At 44.1% G+C, this 23,022-nt stretch overlaps 1 protein-coding gene across 1 annotated transcript in view; it reads right to left on the bottom strand.

The window, feature by feature from the left end:
- Positions 1-344: 344 nt before the first annotated feature.
- The window catches only part of LOC311225066 (solute carrier family 12 member 9), a 179,191-nt gene continuing 156,513 nt past the window's right edge, over positions 345-23,022 (bottom strand). The window contains exons 11-14 of the mRNA XM_084310274.1: positions 20,318-20,510; positions 9,056-9,230; positions 3,931-4,077; positions 345-1,713 (exon numbers count right to left, since the gene is read on the bottom strand). Coding sequence (XP_084166400.1) covers positions 737-1,713; positions 3,931-4,077; positions 9,056-9,230; positions 20,318-20,510 — 1,492 coding nt within the window. The 3' untranslated portion in view covers positions 345-736. The remainder of the gene's footprint in view (positions 1,714-3,930; positions 4,078-9,055; positions 9,231-20,317; positions 20,511-23,022) is intronic.

The following is a 23,022-nucleotide window of genomic DNA, read 5'->3' as shown; positions in this document are numbered from 1 at the left end:
AAGCAAATTTGAAAAGTTGCATATTTATGATTTGGCAGGCAAAAGGATAAAAGTGCATTTGTATGAAAGAGAACACCTTCCTGAGATTAAATGTAAAGTGAGACTGATATTAAAGACTTTCAAAGTAAAACTTCCACGTCAGATTCAGTTGGTTCCTTTGTTTTAAGCAGTGCACCTCTTGTTTGAAAGGAAAAGCACATTTCCTATAAAACAGAAGATTTACCGTTTACCATTACCCCATCATTCTACATCCATAATGGCCTGATTCCAAACCCGCCTCTATCTATGAAATTATTCCAAACTCTACCCCCCCCCCCCCCCACCCCCCGGAAATCCCTAGGCACTTCTAGAGCTGTGAGCAGATGGAATGGTCGTTGGAGGATTTCAAGTGAAAGGGGCCAAAAACACTTCAGGGACATAAGGAAAGGGAATCCATGAGAAAAAGCTCTTTGGAACTCCGGATGGAGATGAATTAGGAATCAGACCATTCAATGTGTGTTTTTCATGTGCGTGACTTTGAAGATGTAATCGTCAAAAGAAATGATGGGTTCCTGCCTGCATAGGGCTTGAATGGTTCTCACCGGGTCACTGCCAAGCACTGAAAAGAGATCAGCCTTCTGCCTCCAATACTAACCTATTAAACTTAGTAGGGGATATAGTGAAACTGAGCCCAGATCAGCATCGGGGGGGAACTCCACTCTACATCCATCGTCGGTGGTGTGAGGAGGATGAGAGTTTAGAGATCAGTGGTGATGACGGGGGTGACACCGTGGATGAGCAGCGTGGGGCCCAGGTCCTGAGTCAGCAAGTCGAGCTGACGCAGGTAGGTGGTGTAGCGGCGAGTGTCCGCCGGGGGGCGGGGCAAATACAGGAAGCGCACGGCGGGCGGGGGGCGGGCCTGATCCAGGATCAGCTTATTGACGGCCAGGTGGTACTCGTCCGACAGGCGTGTCACATTGCTGGGGAAACTGTTGGTGTAGTCTTCGCTCTCGTCCTCATGGTCCTCCTCCTCCTCCCTTCGCTTCTCCTCCTCTTCCTCGGTGTCCGGGTCGGGCAACGGTCGCTTCTTGCCCGTCTGGCCCTGGCGCTGCCAGTGCAGGGCCACCTGCTGGTCCCAGGGCACCGCGTAGACGTTGGCTTGGATCCGCAGCTCCTTCAGCAGCTGGCCCAGCTTCTCCTCTGTGCCCCGCAGACTCCGGCCCTCCTCCACGCACAGGAAGAGGCGGAGGCGGGCCTTGCGCCAGGCGCGGACCATGTTGAGGACGCAGGCCAGCTGCAGCAGGAACAGGGAGCAGGTGTCCACGTAGCTGCAGCTGTCGGGACGGAGCAGGTTGACAGGCCACACGTCCACATACACGGCCCCCTTCCCCGCGGAGGACGACGGCGGGGAGAGGGCCTTGGCGCGGTCGAAGCCGTTGAAGTAGCGGGCGAGCACTATGTTCTTCAGCATCTTCATGGCGTCTGCGATGACGGCCACATACTCCTGAGGCCCGAGGGCTTTACCGTCGCCGAACTCGCCGCCGTCCTTGCAGTCGCCGCCGGACCCACGCAGCGCAGGAAAGTGGAAGAGGGACGACTGTTGGTCTTCGGGGTCATAGCCGGGGCTCGAAGTGTCCACGGACCTGCTGGAGGAGACGGACGGGTCCCCCAGGTTGTCCTCTGGCGGGCAGTCATCGTAGAAGCCCAGCACCAGGGTGTTGGGTCGCATCCCACCTAGAAAGAATGAGAACGAGACAGGTTATTATCTAATGGACGTCTACTCTTTCCCATTATCATTGATTTCCTCAGTTCTTAAGTGGAGAACTGGTAGAAGTTGAGCTCTCTCTTCCTCTGATGAATTGAAGGGAAGAGAAAGAGAGACGTGGACGAGCGAGTGTGTGAGAGCTGGGAGGGAAGCCAAGGATGAGATGAGATGAGAGAAAGAGAGAGAGAGAGAGGGAGAGGTACGGCGAAAGAATGATGGAGAGAAAGTGAGGGATTACATGACAACTCTGAAATGGCAAAAAGAGTGAGAGAGTGAGAGAGAGAGAGAGAGAGAGAGAGAGAGAGAGAGAGAGAGAGAGAGAGAGAGAGAGAGAGAGAGACACAAGAACACAAGTTCAGATGAGTCATGTCTCTGGTTTATGGAGCAGCAGGTGTGCCAATACGCTTTCTTTTGCCGTGCCTTGTACACGATGTATTATATACACGTCCAGTTGTACCGTAGTATAGAGACGTCCAGGTTTAGCTTGTTATTATGCAGTTCCACCACGTAATAAGCCCCCAGCCAAAAGCAAACTGATGTGACTTAACACCTTGAGACCAAACGTGCGTCACATGAAAATGATTCACATGTCACCGTTGTGGATTCTGGACGTCATTCATGCAATACACAAATACACAAGAATATGAATCATGGTTTGCCATGACAGTAGAAAGTTAACAGTATTATTCCAAAATGTGATTTTCATCATTTGAAAAAGACTTATCAGCTATCTTAAGACAATTTCTTATAAAGTGGTAAGATATTTCACATATCCTTAGCTGTATCCTTAGAATATTTTAGCACTTTTTAGGATTTAGCTATTATTCCAAAACATATCTTAACATGGACACACTGACTCACAGTCTACAGTGAGTGAGTTGCATTGATGCACAGATATTCCATTTCACAGTGAGTTTCACACTCATAAGCAGAACCGCCTCTATGCCTGTACGTCACACGGCCTGCAAAACAGCTCTGCCCGAGTGCCTTATTATTGTAACATAAACTGAACGCTGTGACCCAATTAGTTTGAAAGAAAATGTAACATAATAACTTTGAATCACAAATAACCAAATATTAAGATTGTCTGAAGGAGTTCTGCAGTAATGTAGTTATCAGAAAAGTAAGGAAACCGATCTTTATGACTGTGTTCATCATCGTTTGAATAAACGTGGCTGTACAGACACTGAATTGAAATTGTTTAACCTTTTTCAACTTTCTCATTCATAAAGTTAACTAAGAAAGATAGGAGGAATAATTAATACCGTAATTCCTCTAATAGTGACCGGTATTCAAATACAAGCCGGGTCTCTATTAATGGCCGGGTGCGCTCTTGAGCTAAGCAATTATAAGCCGACCTCCTAATACAAGCCGGGTTACTAATATACTGAGCTGCATACTGAGCTAGTTACTTGATTTCACTTTGAAAACGTTGAAATGACCAGTGACCACCTGTAATTGCACTGTTTACTATTTCATACAGTACTTGGTTTCAATAAATGAACCCAGTACATTTTACTGGGTTCAAACTGACACAAAATGTTGATTTATTCATTATGATCTGTTTGAAAATTAGAAATATAGGCCTCTCTCTTATACATGCCTCCTCCTAATAAAAGCCTGGTACCCGCTACAGTTTAAGCACATACAAGCCCGGGTCACTATTAGAGGAATTACGGTATAAGATTTATTCAAATAAAAATAATTCAAGTATAAGTAGCGCCAGTTTACAGTTTACTTCCTCTTTAGGCAGAGATGTTTGACAGTGGAACATCGTTCAACTCTGCATAGGAGTGTGAGCGAAGGGAATTTCATTGGAATAAGCACACAATTTTGTGGTCGATGAATGAATTGTGTGTGTAAATGAATTAACCTAAATATGTAATTTAACTGATAGATACACAGAATGTATTTGTTTATGTTGGTTTAATTGTGTTGATGTTTCCATTTCTGCAAAATAAGTATGTATATTTTGTTTGGTTTGGTAAACATTGCACTTAGTCTATCAGTGTACTGTATGTGTGTAGGGGCAGGTACAATAAGAATTTTCTTCTTCCTGTTCCTTTCGGCCATGGAATTTAGTGGAGCATATTAGATTAACTATATGTACTGTTGGACTGTAACAATTCCATGTACGAATAAATATAAATGAAATGAAATGAGTAAAAGCAGGTTGGGTCACTCACCCAGTCCGGAGATGAACAGCAAGTGCTGGACCCCGTGACGAACCGAGCCGGCTAACGTCAGGTTGACGAACGCCTTGATGTTCAGATGGTCCACAAGAGACAGCCATGAGTCATACCAAGGCTGCAGCGGGTCGGAAGGGAGGGTATCTAGAGATATTGGATATTGGGGTGGAGAGAGAGAATAAGGGAGAGAAAGTATGAGAGAGGGGGGGGGGAGAAAATAAGAGCGAGAGAAGGTGAGATAGAGGCAGGCAAGCAGAAATCAAACACTACTAGTCCTCTCTGTACTACTAGCTGAACTCCTAAGAGGGTACATGATGTTCTGTCCATGGAAGGATGTCCTGCTGGTCCTCAGGAACACCTAGGTTTTAGAAACCAGACAAAACACTCAACTCAGAATGACCTCAGGTGAAAGGCAACAATAATGGGGCATTAGTGAGGAGGACACTCAATCAACAATGGTCTTTGTCTCTAAACTGCATGTGCATCTTTTGCAGAGAAAAGTAAGTATTTTCTCCGGGGACATTCTGGAGACGAGGTGAGGTCGTCAGATGTTGATCCAGACTGTCCCCTGGAGACATCAGAGAAGTCTTCCACATTTGAACTAGTGCTGTCAGGCGATTAAAAAAATTAATCTAATTAATTACAGGATTTGTAATTAATTAATCTAATTAATCGCATAACCATTTTATGCCTGAAATTCTATTTTCTATAATCATATTTCCAATTGCATGTGTCCAGATGGCAGAATTCAGTACTGTATCTACAAAACCTTCTGTTTAATCATCTTCCATCTATTAATTTGCTTAGATTTTTCAGGTCTGGTCAATTTGAGCATGGTGTTATTCACAGTCAAAGATAAAAAAAATATGTATTGATATTCTCATTTGGTTAATTAAAATTGACTCAAAATAAAATTTTCATTCAATCAATCACCGCACAGATTGATTGATTGAATGAAAATGTTATTAACAGATTGCAGAATGGGTACAGTACAGCTCAATACATACAATTGTTAAGGGGATGCAGACCAGAGAAAGACTTTCGTCTTGTTTACATCAGGGTCCCCCATTTTCTATTCATAATGAATTGTAAGTAAGGGTGCAACTTGCACCGTGCAATCCATTCTTTGTGGATCTAGCCCTTAGTATTTCTGACACTGGGAATACATTCCCTGAGATTCATAGATGTCCCTAGAATCAGATACCAAGAACATGCAAATGGACCATATTAAAAGAAAGTCTGTAAATGTGTATTCTACATTATCATGGAATGAATAAGATACAAAAAATATTATAAAAAAAAAAAAAAAAAAAAAATTGTTTGTAATTAATTTTGAGTTAATTTTCATAACGCGATAATTTGCTGTGTAATTAATTAATCTAATTAACGCGATAAACTGACAGCCCTAATTTGAACCCTTGCAAAGAAGAACCACATAAGTCAGTTTGGACATTTTGTGGACAGCTCATGTATTTGCAGTTGTAATGTTCCCTAATCACTTGGAGTGTGGATGTGATATATCACCTGAAAGGACTCTACTGTATGCTGTCTTGAACTATGAATCTAAGCAACACTCCAATATAGAAACCTTAGATAGTTAGGTTTGAAAACATTGTTCGTCAAAGAACTTTGCCCACGGTCAGGGTCGTTTCAGCCGGCGACCAGATGCTACAGAAGCTGGCAGAACTCACAGAGAACATGATAGTCTTGGCAAACCAGAAGCCCCAACATAACCAGCAGCAGCTTGTCCATTTTGCAGCTGGGCAATCAGTTCAGAACTGCCCCTCACAGGACAGAACACTAGTCTTGGCCGCAGGAAATTACTGGTCAATGAGAGCAGACCTTGACAAGCAGCTATGGTCCCCCACTGACATCACTACCACCACACTGAGACCGGACCATTGTCCTGTTGTCAGCAACCGTGTCTTGATAGTTGAGCTGACCACCAGTTCCATGGGAAGGAGGCATCTGGGAAAGAATGCCAAGAGAACGGCTGGAGAGCAACAGCCTATCCAGAAGAAAATGGCTGGAGAGAAACAGCCTATCCAGAAGAGAACGGCTGGAGAGCAACAACGTATCTAGAAGAAAATGGCTGGAGAGAAACAGCCTATCCAGAAGAGAACGGCTGGAGAGCAATAACGTATCTAGAAGGAAAAGGCTGGAGAGAAACAGCCTATCCAGAAGAGAGTGGCTGGAGAGCAACAACCTATCTAGAAGAGAATGGCTGGAGAGAAACAGCCTATCCAGAAGAAAATGGCTGGGGAGAAACAGCCTATCCAGAAGAAAATGGCTGGAGAGAAACAGCCTATCCAGAAGAGAACGGCTGGAGAGCAACAACGTATCTAGAAGAAAATGGCTGGAGAGAAACAGCCTATCCAGAAGAGAGTGGCTGCAGAGAAACAGCCTATCTAGAAGAGAATGGCTGGAGAGCAACAACCTATCCAGTGGAGGTTGGCTGCCATGGGTTTGTGAGCCTCTCAACCAAACACTTCCTGAGAGACATTGGCTTCACTGCAGCAAAAGTCAGGAAAGTCCTAAAAGATCTCCCAGAAGAAGGGGAAAGGGGAAGTGGTTGGGCCTGGTCGAGAAGATGAGACAAGAGCTGGAGGGGAAACGAGAAGCCAGGTAATGGAATCACCTGGATATCTAAATCCAGCTGCAGGGAGACGTCCTTGACCGCTGCCCCACAATCCTGAGATGTTCTGGGACTAAAGGGGTGAAACATCAGTGAAGGGTGGCTCCCAGCTGAAGACCCTGTTGCTGGTACTCAGGCACCAGTGGGGGTGCGACAGGCAGAAATGCCCTGCAGGTTCAAGCATCAACCCGTCTCTGAAATGAGTTCTTCCTTGCAAGAATAAATTTATATGAAGACACTTATATAGGAGAGCAATTATTTATATTGCCAGCAAATTCTCCACCGCTCAAAGTGAAACCTGTTATTACTGTTGGGGTTCCCAAAACTTTACACGGAAGGAACCACAGAAAGAGAGATTTAGCTTGGGACCCGTCAAGCATACAGTGAATAATGACACACCTCATATACACTGCATGCAGAGGAGCAGAGAGAAGAGGCACGTTAGAAGACAAACGAGGTGTGAGCGTTTAACTTAAATACCATTGCCAGCTACCTATAATAGTAATTTCATCTCACCGTGTTCAACATTGAGGCAAGCTATCAAACTATTATCCTGCAAACCATATGACCCCCTGCAGGGACACAGTGGACTGCAAACCATATGACCCCCTGCAGGGACACAGTGGACTGCAAACCATATTACTCCCTGCAGGGACACAGTGGGTCCCAAGTCCAAGCCTACAGTAGAAAAACCAGTCATATGGAATGAATAAGGTTTGTTTTGACATAACTCTGAATGTAGATGGGGACAAAATCTAATTGAATGTGTATCTATTTGTGGGTCTTTGATATGAACAAGGACACAAAGTGTCATAGATGCAAAGCATTCACGTCTTCACGATTGCCTTGGGCTGTCTGAAGTCATACTTTTAGATGGTACAATGTTTAGCATAAATATGAAACATTACAGTGGACACTTTATAACACTTTATGACACCCAGCTGGTACAACATTTTAAAACACTGGGACGCATTTTAATGTAAATTGGCATGCATACCAATCTTTAAAAATACTCACCTATAAACACATAAGTGCTTCACAGAGTGCTGAAACTAAAATATTCACAAAACAATATGTTGTTTCATGCATAGATTTATTCACAGTTATGATTTCACTTGGCCATTTCCTGGAAGCTTTAAAGGAACACGGCAAAATTATGGGAACTGGGCTTACCGTCTTCTCCAGAGTCAGACAAGAAGATAGATACCAATTCAGCGGATACAGACTAGCTAGCCTAGCTGTTGGCCAAAAACAATTCTCCTGGAGTTTTAAGTTAGGCTAGTGGTCCGTATCCCATTCCTTTGTGCTAAGCTAGGCTAGCTTGCAGAGAGGAAATTGGTATCTATCTTCTTTTCTGACTCTGGAGAAGACGGTAAGCACAGTTCCCATAATTTTGGCATGTTCCTGGTGCAGTGTGCTACTACTATATATACTGTACCATGTATACTATTATTATTGATAGAATATACTGCCATTCTATTATTATTATTATTATTATTATTATTATTATTATTATTATTATTATTATTATTATTATTATTATAATTCATATTATTATGTTCTACTCTATTATTATGACTATTTCTGTTATTATATTTGTTCTCCCCTTCCCCATGCTGCTATGACACCCCTCCTCAAGGGGATTAATAGACTTGACTTGGAAAGACAGTGGATAGCAATAATAGTCTAATCAGGTATGTAAGGACATTAATCACTTCACGTCCTGACCAGGGCCGGATTAACGACCGGGCCGTTTGGGCCGCGGCCTGTGGGCCTCTAGTGACGAGGGGCCTCCAATTAATTTTTTTAAACTTTTTTTTTAACATTATTTTGGAGATCGATGTCATACTGTGACACTGAAATGAAAAAATATTTCATCAACTAAAATATTTAGTCAACAAAAATATTTCATCAACTAAAATATACAGTACGTCACACCCCGTGCCTCTCCCTGCCGTCTGCAAGTGGCTAATCTTGAGTTTCCGACCCCCAGTAAGCTAACCATGGATAAATCCAAAAAAAGGAAAGTCTGAGGAAAATAGAGGGTTTAATTTAGCGTGGACAGATTAATTTGCTTTCACGACTAACAATGCAGGCTTACCTGTAGCCTATGCCTGATATGTGGTGCGAAATTTGCGAAAAACGATTACTGTCATTTTGATTACTGTAGTTTGCCTGGTATGTAGCCTTGGTTAGTGGCTTCCCCACCCATGTTTTACATATAAAAACGCCACTGTGCGTGTGTGCACGTGTATGTGTGTGGGGGCCTCCACAAGAGTCTGGCCCAGAGGCCTCTGAATTCTTAATCTGGCCTTGGTCCTGACCCAGGGGGGCGGCGCAGCCGGGCTCTCCAGACACAGAACACATTGGTACGATTTATGTCCTCCTCGCAACAGACCGATAGGAGTTAGAGTTTAAAGAATCGACAAAATGCCCCTTTAAGTAACACTCGACCTGGAGTGTAATTGAAGTCCAATCTGTCCTTACTGAGGTCTCCCAGCTGGACGTGTCCCAACACGTAGAGGCCACTCTTCTTGATGTCGTTGATGAAGGTGATGAGACCAGCGCTGCTGCGGGGGTTAGATACCATGAGAAGAACCTGAGGCCTCCAGAACTTCACATGGTCCTTACGGACATCCAGCATCAGAAGGTACTTACGCACCTAGAGAGAGAGGGAGGGAGGGAGAGAGAGAGAGAGAGAGAGAGAGAGAGAGAGAGAGAGAGAGAGAGAGAGAGAGAGAGAGAGAGAGAGAGAGAGAGAGAGAGAGAGAGAGAGAGAGAGAGAGAGAGAGAGAGAGAGAGAGAGAGAGAGAGAGAGAGAGAGAGAGAGAGAGCGAGAGAGAGGGGAAGAGAGAGGGTGAGATAGAAAGAGGGGAAGAGGGAGAGAGCGAGAGCGGAAGAGAGAGAGATAGGGGAAGAGAGAGAGACGGGGGAAGAGGCAGAGAGAGAGAGAGAGAGAGAGAGAGAGAGAGAGAGAGAGAGAGAGAGGAAGAGGGAAAGAGGGAGAGAGGGGAAGAGGGAGATAGAGAGAAGGGGAGAGGGAGGGAGAAAGAGAGGCAGAGAGAATGAGAGAGTGGAAGAGAGAGAAGCAGATGAGAAGAGAGAGATGGGGTGATGAGGGAGAGAAAGGCAAAGAGAGAGAAGTGGATAGAACAAGGGGAAGAGGGAGAGATAGAGAATAGGGATAATGAGAGAGAGGCAGAGAGAATGACAGAGAGAGGGGGGAAGAGAGAGAATGAGAGAGAGAGAGAGAGTTCTTGTTTTATACTTGGGAAGTCCATAGTTGATTTTTTCTTCATGCCCATTTCACTGTGTCTGTTTGTGTCTGTTTGTGTGTGTGTCAGTATGAGTTCTAATCCGACAGATCCGTCGACTGCAGAAACAAATTACATCCCCAATCAAAATCCCATTAGGAAATGAGACAGTGACAGGCACAGATGTAGACCAGGGGGTGTGTCTGTGTGTGTGCGTGCGTGTGTACACATGTATGTGTCCATCCGAGTGTATTTGAAAACGTCATGCATGTGTACCGCGTGTATTGCATATGCATTGTAACCGCTTATGCATGCATGTGTTTTGCTGTTCTATACAGTGTTTCCCATACATACCTATTCATGACAGCCCACCACAATGTGATTTCCCTAACAGATACAATAACATATTAACCCTTTCACTGCCACACTACAGAAGGTTAACCCTTTACTATCAGACTACCGACGGTTCGATCCCCTGCAAATAGGGTTGGGTTTCACTTGACTTTTTTCAATTCCAGTGTCAAAATGAATACTTTAAAACAGAAGCAGAAAGACAGAAAGTCAATTCTTACAAAGGTGCCAAAATTAACACGTATATACTTGTATATCTAATATCTCTATATATATATCTATATATATATCTATATCTATATATCTATATCTATATATATATATACATACGTAACGTGCAATCACTGAATCATTTAAACTTGGTGAATGGTAAATGCTAAATGGACTGCATTTATACAGTATAGAGCTTTTATCCAAAGGGCTTTACAACGTATGCCTCACATTCATCCATTCATCCACGGAGGCAACCATGCAAGGTGCCGACCTGCTCATCGGGAGCAGTTAGGGGTTAAGTGTCTTGCTCAAGGACACTCCGACACACTGCCAGGATGAGCCGGAATTAAACGAGGAACCTTCTGATTACCAGACAACTGCTCTACCTCCTTAGCCCCTGGCATATGAATGGCATCTGAATGGCACCTCTTGTTCCATCAGAGAACCGCAGTTACATCTGTAACTCTCGTGGCTGACCGTGCCCTCTCTGGTGAAACGCCTACATTACATGTACAAGTTTCTCAGAACGAGAGATAGGCAATGTGAATTCCTCAATTCTACATTACATGATGTACGTACGCTACATCAAAATCCCAAACATTATAATAACACTGCCTCCCAATACATGCCGAGCTGCTGAGATCACGTACAGGTACTTTTAAAATGACAGTCAACCGTGTGGAACATATAATTAAGTCAACGCCTGCCATTCACCATGAGCAATTAAATACAACTCAAACAATAATGTGGCTATAATGACCATCAATTCAGTGGTGCAGTATATCCATGTTAACCCTTTCACTACCACACTGCAGAAGGTTAACCCTTTACTATCACACTACATAAACCGTCTGTAGTGTGATAGTAAAGGGTTAACCTTCTGTAATGTGGTAGTGAAAGAGTTAACCATTTGTCATGTGGCAGTGAAAGGGTTAACCTTCTGTAGTGTCACAGTGAAAGGGTTAACCCTTTGGTAGAGTGGTAGTGAAAGGGTTAATGTCAGCATTAGCAGTACACGTCCATTTCAAAGTGAAGAAGTCACCTCCTTGTGTCTGTGTGATTGTGTGTGTGTGTGTGTGTGAGCATGTTGTGTGTGTGCACACGCACCACGTGCCTGTCTGTCTGTCAATGAGGGTGCACGTATTTTCCACCGACATCATTATCATCATAATCATTATAATTGTTATCACGCTAAGATCTGGTAATTAAAAACCGGAGGGGGGAAATGTATAAAAAGAAGAAAATATATATATAAAACATTGACATCCCATAGGCGATGTCCAACTGCCTCCAATCATCTCATCATCATCATCATCTGCCTCTCCATCTTCCTCCTCATCCATCAGCCCATCTTCATATCTCTGTCACTCATGAGTCATTCATCACACATTTTCTCAATCATTCCTTCCCCCGTCGTCGTCGCCTCCTCCTCCTACTTCTCCACTCCTCTCTCTCCTGCATTCTCTCTTTCACTCTGACTTTCCCAGAGATACTATCAAAATCCTCTCCCACTTTTCCGTCTAGATCCCCTCCTTCGCTCCCACATGCCATATTTATCCCATAACAACATATATTATTACCTATATTTAGCCAGATAAAACATTAAGACTGGTTTCTTATTTACAATGTCGACATGAGTTCCCTCTTCCCAGAACTCTCCCTCCCTCCGTTCATATCCCCCATATTCATTCACAGCGAGGAATGTACCACCATTGCGAGAGGAAATGTGGAACTAAAAACGACATTAAAAGTTCTCCCCTGTTGGGTGGCATTCTCCTTTAAAGGAACACGCCAACGTTTTGGTAAATTTGCTTATTTGCCATCTACCCTGGAGTTAGACAAGCAGATACATACCCTTTTCTTCTCTGTGCATGCATTAGGCTTAGGGAACAGCCGCACCATTAGCCTAGCTTAGCGTCATTCACTGGAAGTAGGTGTACCAGTGTAGCCTAGTTCTCAACAGTCACGAAATACAACTCCAAAACGTTCCTGTAAACATGTTGTGACCTGTGTATTTACCACATGGAGAAATACAAAATAAAAATTTGACATTTTCATTTTCTTTAAGCAGATATACTCGGAATTTTTTTTTTGCCGAACCACTGCTGCCTGGGCGCAGAGATTTTATCACCTCAAAATCCCTGTGGATTTTATTTCATCATGCTTCCATGTTGTTTCAGTGACAAACACATACCCCTGCTCTTCTTGGGTTTCTTTATTTAGACCGTTGCAATTCAGCCTGACAGGAAAAGAAGTCTTTACAGCTTGATGGCTACAGTACCATCACTCTGCCTCTATACCTACTGCACGGCAAGTGTCCTGTGAACCTAGAGCCACCTAGTGGGCATACCCTGTAACAACCGTGTAAACAGGGATTTTGAGGTGATGAAATCACTGCGCCCAGGCGCGTCTATGCCTTCTACAACGCCGCTCGGTTTCCGGGTTCCTCCGATTGGCCACGAGGCCCACATGACCCTACGCTAGCACGCCCCCTTATCGTGGCCAGTTCTCTGTGCGGGCTCGCTCTGAGGGAAGAAGGCCGGTCATATTTCATTTCTACATTTTATACATAATATCCCAGCGTTTCAACCAGCTGCACATTATACTCACATTATGTGCTCATTAGAAGAAAAGAATTGACGCATATTGGTCAGGAAATGGCGAAACGCTAACGTTATAAAATACCCTGACATTGGGTAGAAATGTAGCGGGGTTAGGGTGACCTATTGACGGGTCTGAGAGAGAGATGTGGGGGGAGGCTGCCTCGCGCTGACGCTGCCCGCCTCGAGGTGCACACAACCACATCACCAGCCACACCTGAACGAATCTATCCCCCCCCAAATTGGCAGCCCCTCTCGGCTAGAGACATTCGCCCTATATTGTGCCATGCAGTGCATGTGTGCACTACCTACTATCTGTTGATACAATTATATATAAAACGATATATTGTATATAATATATTTTAGGCAGTTTCGTGGCATGAATTGCATTTCGCTGTAGACCGCAGCAGCTGGTGATAGAAATATAGGCTATATTTCTATCACCAGCTGCTGCTGCGACGCCGCCCAGGCAGCAGTGGTCGGGCAAAAAAAAATTGTATATATCTGCTTAGAAAACGAAAATGTCAAATTATTTTCTAAGTTGGCGTGTTTCTTTAAACTCTTCCACCCGTGCGGTCCATCGGCGGACCGCAAATGCCATCACGTCATAAATCAATCTGTCTAGACTGACAAAACTATCGTTTTATTTATTCAAGTATAAACATCATAACCATGTCACAACAGCAGTTATAATGTATATTATCATCAATACGTTAGTTTACCAATAGGTTAAAGTGTTATTAGTGCGATTTAAGGATTCGTTTTTCTATTGTTTTGGTCGCGAAAGTCAGCCATTTTGAAAATCTGAAGTCGGGAATTGTAGTTTTTTTTGTGCCATTTTGAAGAGAACACCCAGAGCTTTTTTTTCAGAAACACCCTACCCAGAGGCCTCTAGGTCCCAGCAAGCAAATGACTTGTTATGAATATTTTTGTATTCTCTTATTACTCTGGATAATATACCACAAAACGTAATGTTATTGGCATATATTGGAGCGCAGTTAGTTTGTATCCCCTATTTTTAGCATTGAGCAACAATTCGATTTAAAATCAGTTTCAAGATGGCGGCACTCTGGCAAAAAAATTAAAGCTACTGTACATACAGTAGATTTCATTATCTGTTCATGCACGCCTGGTGATACTAAATCCAAATTGAACTCGGGCATTTGAAATATAAGATTTGGCACAAACCATAAATGTGCAAATTGGCTATAATAAGGTAATTTATAAGCCTGCTATTCTATATTCTATAATAATATTTCAAATAGCTTGGTCCGGATGGGAAAATTCAGTACTGTATCTACAAAACCTTCTTTTTAATCATCTTCCCTTTATTAATTTCCTTCGATTTTTTTGTACACACGATCTCAAGAAGGTACTGAACGAGATCAGTGTCAGTTTTTCATGTCTGGTCATTTTTAGCATGATGTTATTCACTGTCAAAGATTAAAAGAAAAATCATAATTCATATTCTCCTTTGTTTCATCACAATTTAAGCAAGCCTAGTAATATACACAATATTTCTGAAACACTGGGAATACATTCACTGAGGTCCATATTTGTCCCTAGATACCAAGAATATGCGAATGGGCCTTGTAGAAGTGGAGCAATATTCCATTTACTTAGGTATGTATTTTAAGCGGATTTTCATAAAATAGGGCTCCGGGCTTAACTCTTTCTCTGCCACGCTGGGAACGGGATATGGCTATGTGCTGCCACGCATTAAACCAATGGAGTCGGTCACCTTGTTTGCAGGGCTATAACTATATTCTATATTATAGCTATGGATGCAATACTATGGCCCATTTGACATCGAGTATCTAGATGTGAAAAAGAAATAATTTTTCCATCCATACATTCCTGTTTTATACCGTGGTGAATATAAGTATGGTTTTAGAGCGGTTTAGGGTAATTCCTGGGAGGCTAGTAATAGCCTGCGACGTATATTATACATTCTACAATAAAAAATTCAAATGCATACGATCGGTATATTATGTTCCATCATGAATGCATGGAAGGGGGGGGGGGGTCGTTTCTGATTAATTGATTGTCAATAACGGCATTTGTTAGTACAACAACATACGCTGATCAGGGTGTCGGGCGATGGCTATGAAAACAAAGCACAATCAAGCTGAAATTGACGTTAAATTGCTCTTACCTGTGGCCAGTAGGATTCCAAAAAGAATATTCCAATTATTTGATTGCCATCTGGTAGATCATATATCCATTTGGCCCACGACATAACCCACCACAGCATAATGAATCGGTGGTCCCGAAAACTATTCAATGCGATCGGGTGAAGCCCTTGGTTCAGGTTACTAGAAAAGTCCGCCCGGAGGAATTTCAGACTCTCAAAGGAGTCTCAAAGGAAGTGCAACACCGGCCGCAGCCCACCAGGTGGCGGTATTGGACTTTTGCAATCTCAGACTCATTCCCTATGGTAACACCAGGCTCCCTGGATGGATATGAATGGAAATAGCGAATAAAAGAAATAACGATCAAATAACGTATATATACGTGGTTGGCGTTCAATGATTGGCGGACAAACACGTATAAAATCGTTGTTGGCAGGGAATGAGTTAAGAGGTTAAGCATGTGATCAACTCGTCTGCACTGGGTTGGAGTGTGAAATTAACCATCAGGCGCCATCCAAACACAGAGACGTTAAGAGCCCATACTGAAGAAGCCGCCACACAAACAAGGAGCACAATGAAACAGATATGGAAGTCTAAAAGTGCCACCAGCCAGCAATGCTGCAAACTAAATGTACAGTATGAACAAGCAAACAAAACAAAACAAGCAAACAAAAAGCAACACTGGTCTTTGTTGCTGTTATCTCCATTGAGTTGTGAGTGAGTGGACGTCTACCTTCCTGCTCCAATGTCACCCAGTTGGCACCCGTCCACTCAAAGCACTACACACCTGCCAAGAGCACACACACACACACACACACACACACACACACCAAGGGGTACACACACACAAGCGCTGTTTCACCACATATCCAATATACACCAGACAGACACCCATTCCATCACGGTAAATACAAACACACACATTATGTAGGACAGACAAACACACACACACAAGCACACACACACACACACAAACAAACACACACACGACAAGTCTCTGCACACAAAAACAAACAAACACATACCCCTACAACTTCTCTCTAGTGCACACACACACACACACACACACACACACACACACACACACACACACACACACACACACACACACACACACACACACCACACACACACACACACACACACACACACACACAACACACACACACACACACAACACACACACACACACACACACACACACACACACACACACACACACACACACACACAATCCCTCCCTCCCTCCCTCTCTGCCATTTGGGCCTGTTAATGCAGTCGTTTAATCTGAAAGGGCCTGTCCCGTCTGTGCTCCCCATATCACGTCCCCGGGGAGGAGCAGGAGGAGGCGGAGGAGGACAGAGGGAGGAGGAAGGAGGAGGGGAGAAGAGGATGAGAGGAGGGGGAAGGAGAGGAGGGGGAGGAGAGGAGGGGGAGAAGAAGAGAGAGGAGGGGGAGGAGAGGAGGAGGAGAGGAGGGGGGATGAGAAGAAGATGAGAGGATGGGGGAGGAGAGGAGGATGAAAGGAGGGGGGAGGAGAGGAGGATAGAGAGGAAGGGGGAGAGAGGGGAGGAGAGATGAGAGGAGGGGGAGGAGAAGAAGATGAGAGGAGGGGGGAGGAGAGGAGGATGAGAGGAAGGGGAGGAGAGGAGGATGAGAGGAAGGGGGAGGAGAGGAGGGATGAGAGGAGGGGGGAGGAGAGGAGGATGAGAGGAAGGGGAGGAAAGGAGGATGAGAGGAGGGAGGGAGGAGAGGGGATGAGGAGAGGAGGGAGGAGAGGAGGATGAGAGGAGGGGGAGGAGAGGAGGATGAGAGGGAGGGGGGAGGAGAGAGGATAAGAGGAAGGGGGTGGCACAATAAGTTAGTGTAATAGTGCTCACCTCTCTGACAAGCCCTGCAACCCCCCCGCCACCCACCCTGGCACCCGTCCCCTTGGCACCGGGCCCCCTGGCAACAGTACCCCACCACCCCCACCTCCTCATTTGAGCAACAGGCTCACAAGGTAGAGACAAGGGGATTTGAATGATGCCACTAAAACTGATGGAGTGAGTGCTTGGCCAAGGTACAGGTTCTGTGTGTGTGTGTGTGTGTGTGTGTGTGTGTGTGTGTGTGTGTGTGTGTGTGTGTGTGTGTGTGTGTGTGTGTGTGTGTGTGTGTGTGTGTGTGTGTGTGTGTGTGTGTGTGTGTGTGTGTGTGTGTGTGTGTGTGTGTGTGTGTGTGTGTGTGTGTGTGTGTGTTGCGTGTGTGTGTGTGTGTGTGTGTGTGTGTGTGTGCTTGTCTGTCTAGTAAACCTGATGGAAGGACTGCTTGGCTGAGGTGGAGGTTCTCGTAAAGCTGAGGAGATGAGCTTTTAGTTGCTCCAGGAATGACAAGGCAATATGGAGAGAGAGAGAGAGAGAGAGAGAGAGAGGAGAGAGAGAGAGAGAGAGAGAGAGAGAGGAGAGAGAGAAGAGAGAGAGAGAGAGAGAGAGAGAGAGAGAGAGAGAGAGAGAGAGAGAGAGAGAGAAAGAGAGTGAGTGAGTGAGTGATGAGAGAGAAGGGAGGGAGGGAAGAGAGGGATGGATGGAGAGAGAGAAAGAGGGGGAGGGAGAGAGTGATCGAGCAAGAGAGAGGTTGAGAGAGGTTGAGAGAGAGAAAGACGGAAAAAGAAAGACAGAGAGACAGAGAGAGGAGAGCGACACAGAGAGATGGATATAGAGAAAGAGAGGAGAGACAGAGACAGATATAAAGAGAGAGACAAAGAAAGATGATGTGTGTCCCCAACATTTGTGTTTATACAGTATATCATGATGGAATGGGCTTTTGACTCATACTGGATATGTGAGTGTGTTTGTGTGTGTGTGTGTAGGTGTGTGTGTGTGTGCGTGCGTGCATGCGCGTGCGTGCCTGTGTGTGTGCGTGTGTGTGTGTGTGTGTGTGCGTGCGTGCGTGCCTGTGTGTGTATGCGTGTGTGTGAGCATGCATTCCTAGATAGTGTGTTTGTGCATACTGTGATAGAATAGGTGCTTGGCTTATATTGGATGTGTGTGTGTTTGTGTGTATGTGCATGCATGTGTGCATGCGTGTGTATGAGCGTATGTGTGGGCATAAATAAATGATTCAAATTAGTGTATAAGCCCTACTTAGATTGTGTTTGTCTATAGCGTGATAGAATGGATTTAGCTCATGTCAAGCTCTCTGAGTGTGTGTGTTTGTGTGCGTGTGTGCGTGTGTGTGTGTGTGTGTGTGTGTGTGTGTGTGCGTGCCTGCATGCATGCATGCATCAGATAGTAACGTGGCTGTGTGTGCCCCTGCAGTGTATGTGTGTGTTTCTGTGTGTTTGTGTAAGCCATGATATGGAATGTGTGTTTGGCTTACATTAGCTATCTGCAACGCAGTGTGTGGCCGCTCGACTGTGTAGTTAAAACAACGCTTTTTGCTTCCATAAAGGTGCAATATGTCGTTTTGTGAGAGACGTGAATAATTTTGAAGGTATATTTTCAGAACTGAATAAACAAACGGTCCTCAGAGGAAAGTTGGATTCCTGGAACACTGTTTGAAGCTAGAATGCTGTCGTTTACAAAGGCAGGGCCCGCAATTTAGTCAACAAACATATTCTAGGCTTACGTTTGGTTCCCAGTGCCTAAGAAATATTTTGTTGTCATTTATGATGACATGAGATAGAATAATTATAAGTAATTACAGTAAATGTCTTTTGCAGGCTCTGCAAACAAATCCCCCTCCTCTTAAACTGCATAGTGCATCTTTAAAGGTAGAATCTGTAATACTGTCAACAGCTACCTCTAGGCAAAAAAGCCCTGCTTGTTATTGCACTTTGTTTAAATGTTTTGTTTTGTTTTGGTCTGATGTGTGGGTTGGAGTTTAGTAACGTCTTATACTGTGGATTCCTCCAGGCAGAGCCCGGGGTGTGGCGGGTGTGGCCAGCAGGAGACCTCTCCAGGCAGAGCCCGGGGTGTAGGGTTGGGCATCGTTTGGATTTGAACTATTCCGGTTCCGATTTCGATTCTCCGTTTCGATTCCTGTTCTAAACGATTCTCGATTCCGATTCTTTGAGGTGCAGGTCAAAACTCCCTCAGTGGTTCAAATGTAACATTGAAAATGTGTGTCTGTGACTTTGTGGTACTTTATTGATCCCCTTTCCTTTCACATGTACCGTACTGTGGGCCTTTCAGCGCAGAGGTCAGAACACAGATAGGCGCGTTCACACCAGGAATAATTGGTTCGGAACGTGAAAAATTGGTGCTCAACTGGAACCGATTTTTTTTTGGTTTTTCCTTGCAAACCGTGACATCATCAGTGGGCGTGTCATATTCTAGGCTGTGAAGACAAGCGTAAACAGGGGAAAGTAGAGGGTCGGCATTGCACTCAATCGATCGATTCAACAGGAAGCGATTTGCGACTGATCTCAAAACGAGATTAGATTCAAATGTATTGTTATGATACAGCACAAGTACAATACACCATCCAACCAGAGTGGATAAAGAAATGCTCCAGAAATAAATATGTGCGGAGAAAGGCTTAGCAAGCCTCAGCGCGCACTGTATACATTTGAAATGAATCGTTCCAGCAAAGTAGGCTTCTATTATTTGAATGACTTGTTTTAATGGGTATCATAGTAGTAAGTCCTACTGTAGAACATGACATATTAGCATGACATCTGATTTATTAATGCCAATACTGGACGACAAGCGCAATTGGCTCTTGACAAGTGTAAACTATGGATTAGTCGGTCACAGTTAATGTCGGACCGTTTAGCTCAACTGATTAGTGCGGCTGCCTGTGGATCCTATGGTCCCAGGTTCAAATCTCTCGGTTACACAATAAAAAAAATAAAAAATTTATAACGTTCATTAATTTATCCACTGGTTGGATGGTGTATTGTACTTGTGCTGTATCATGACAATACATTTTAATCAAATCTCATTTTAAAATCGCTACCTGTTGAGTGGATCAGCATGGTGCAATGCCAAACCTCTGAAGCAGTTTTATATATAGGGCACATTCTGCTACTGTCGTGTCCATATGGTTGTGTTTACCTCAGCCTGAGTAACGCCCCCCGTTGATGACGGAGACGGTGGAACGTTGGTTCTGCTTAAATAGGTGTAAACGCGGGCTGATTCGCCAGAGGGCACCAAGGTTCAGAGGCTCCAAAACCGGAGCAGAGTGGCTCTAACCGCTGGGCTACCTGGTGCTCTGTACCTGGTGGAAGATGAGGGCCTGGCTGATGTAGCCCCAGCTGGAGGTGGGGCTGAGGTAGTGGATGAGGAGCAGCAGGAGCAGCATGAAGGCGATGCTGGCCGAGGCGTAGATGGCATTGATCAGGAACATCATCACGGCGCAGCCCACGATGCCCAGAACGCACGTGTGCCAGGTGAAGTAGCGGAACGTCGGCCTGGCGGGGGGAGGGTCAAAGGAGAAATGGGGGGGGGGTCAAAAATGTAATCGTGCAATCGATACGGACAACATTGCCTTAATCTGTGAATCTAAATGAATCAGAAGTCATTGTATGTGTGTGCGTTTATCTATTAAAGTAATGCTGTGAAGTAACACTTTGGTGTGATGTTTTTATTGCATACATTCAATTACATACAATTGTTACTAACAAAATCCGTCCAGTCAAATTGGTGTACCTATTATTCTTTTAAAGCCTAACGGAATTCATCAAATCCAATTGAACCGTGGTCTAAATGTGAGATTTCATGGTGCATTACATCTTTAAGACTCAGAATTGAATTAAACAATTAAATTAAACAGATTAAACAGGTTAAATCATTAAAGACCCTGTTTAGGCTTATGGAGTAGCCTTTCATCTACAGATTTAGGAGACAGAATGCTGTATGAAATAAGATTAGCCACACGACCGAGGTCGGTGGAATTTATTTTCGGTGCAGTATGTCATACTGTACTCTACTGTACTCTGCAGCACAAATACATAAATAGACACAACACCGGGACACAATAAGCATATCAACACAGAAACATAGTACACACAACCATATACAGTAGGTGGAGTGATGCACGTCAGTATGTGAGGAGGGGGCTAGAGGGAGGAGTCCTGATAGTTAAAACCTCTTAACAGGCGCCTCCAAAATTGGCCATTTTAGTTTTAGTTTTTGAGGACTGCATACTTTTTTTGCAAACCAAAACAACATACTTTACACTTATAGCACATGCATGAGCCTGGTCTCGTTTGAAAGATGACATTCTGAGGTTTCTGATTCCAGAAAGAAAATTCACTTTTAGTGCTAACGTAATAGAGTAACATAGGTCTGAACTTGAGTTGTAGAAAAACGTATTACTCAAGTTTTTCTATAGTAGTTAGTAGTATTTCCCAGAAGGTGATATGGCTTAAAAAAAACTCCCGAGATCCATAGCCTGAAGCCTTATGTAGTACATGTCCAAATTTCATAAAGATCCATTCAGAAATGAGTGATTTTGGTAAACTGTGTACTCAGTTTTCTCATAGACTTCAATTCATTCGGCTGTTTTTCTCTTCCTGTTTTCGTGTTTTTTTTTTTTTTAGATCCCCTGTGGGGTATCATTGGAAAGCCACACTCATTGGCTACAACCCTCCACAATCATTTTCGAGATCGGATCTAGATTGACGGAACTACTGCAGCCTGAGTCGGGAGTGGTATTTTGCGCAATGCCGTGTACTTTGCACAAGCCTCAAATACTGGCATGTAACTCGAGAACCGCTGAACGGATTTTGTCTAATTGGCAACAAATAAGCCTTCAATTCTATATATTGTATTACAAAATATGCACACCCGAGCCACTAGGGGTCGCCAAAGTGCCGGTGGGCAAATCGTCCTAAAAACGTCCCATATGTGGGACGTCACAAGCTAAGAGGTTAGGGGGAAAAAGGGACCTGTAGTGCCTCCCAGAGGGAAGGAGCTGGAAGAGGTGATGAGCAGGATGCGAGGAGGAGGATTACAAGTATGTTCAGAATGACACGTTCAAATGCTTTCAGGGCCACCGATGTTTTAGGGAAACTGGTCTGAAGTCATTGAGGCAGGTGATCTTTGTGGACTTTGACACAGGAACTATGGTAGAGAGTTTGAAGCACTGTGTTAAATATGTTGGAAGAAAAACTGGGGGCCAAATGAGCTGCACACATAGTGGCTCCGCAGTGCAGCTTCTTGACACGTAGCTCCTGGAGGCAGAAGGGTGGCAGAGTGGGAGTAGCAGGGATGGCTGGTGGAACTCTCTGGAGAACCAGGGTTTTATATTCACACACATTTGAATATAATTGGCCAGTGTTTTTTATTCAGGGGTTAAATTGGAAAGGAAATTAAAGGATTTTGTGACATCCAACTTCACACCTCTACAGAACGTTGTAACACTGTTCAATGCATTCTTTTTCTCTTTTCGTCTGGGCTTAAGGGAAAACGAGGAATGTTATCTCCCATGAAGATTGCCAGTAAAAACGAAAATGAAATAAAAAATGTAAAGTGAGTAGGAATTATATTTAAGCCACACACACACACACACACACACACACACACACACACACACACACACACACACACACACACACACACACACACACACACACACACACACACACACACACACACACACACACACACACACACACACACACACACACACACACACACACGATATATAATTGGCCGTTGGCTTTTATTGAGGGGTTAAATTGGCAAGAAAGTTAAAGGATTGTGTGACTCTCCATCCAATTTCACACCTCTACATAATCCTTCCAACCACACTCACAAATACATCATCATAGGCTGGTGTCATATTTTTTGGCAAGAAAGACATACAGTATGTGTTGCAGCCTTTATAGACACATCTAGGTAGATATGAGTCAAATGAATACACAAACACACACACAACTGCAAACAAACATACACACCTCAAGGGCAATCTCATAGCAG

This window comes from Notolepis coatsorum, assembly GCF_963971535.1.
Source record: "Notolepis coatsorum genome assembly, chromosome: 1".
Taxonomy (NCBI): Eukaryota; Metazoa; Chordata; class Actinopteri; order Aulopiformes; family Paralepididae; genus Notolepis; species Notolepis coatsorum.
Note: the sequence above shows the minus strand (reverse complement) of the source record. Positions and strands in the feature narration are given on the sequence as shown.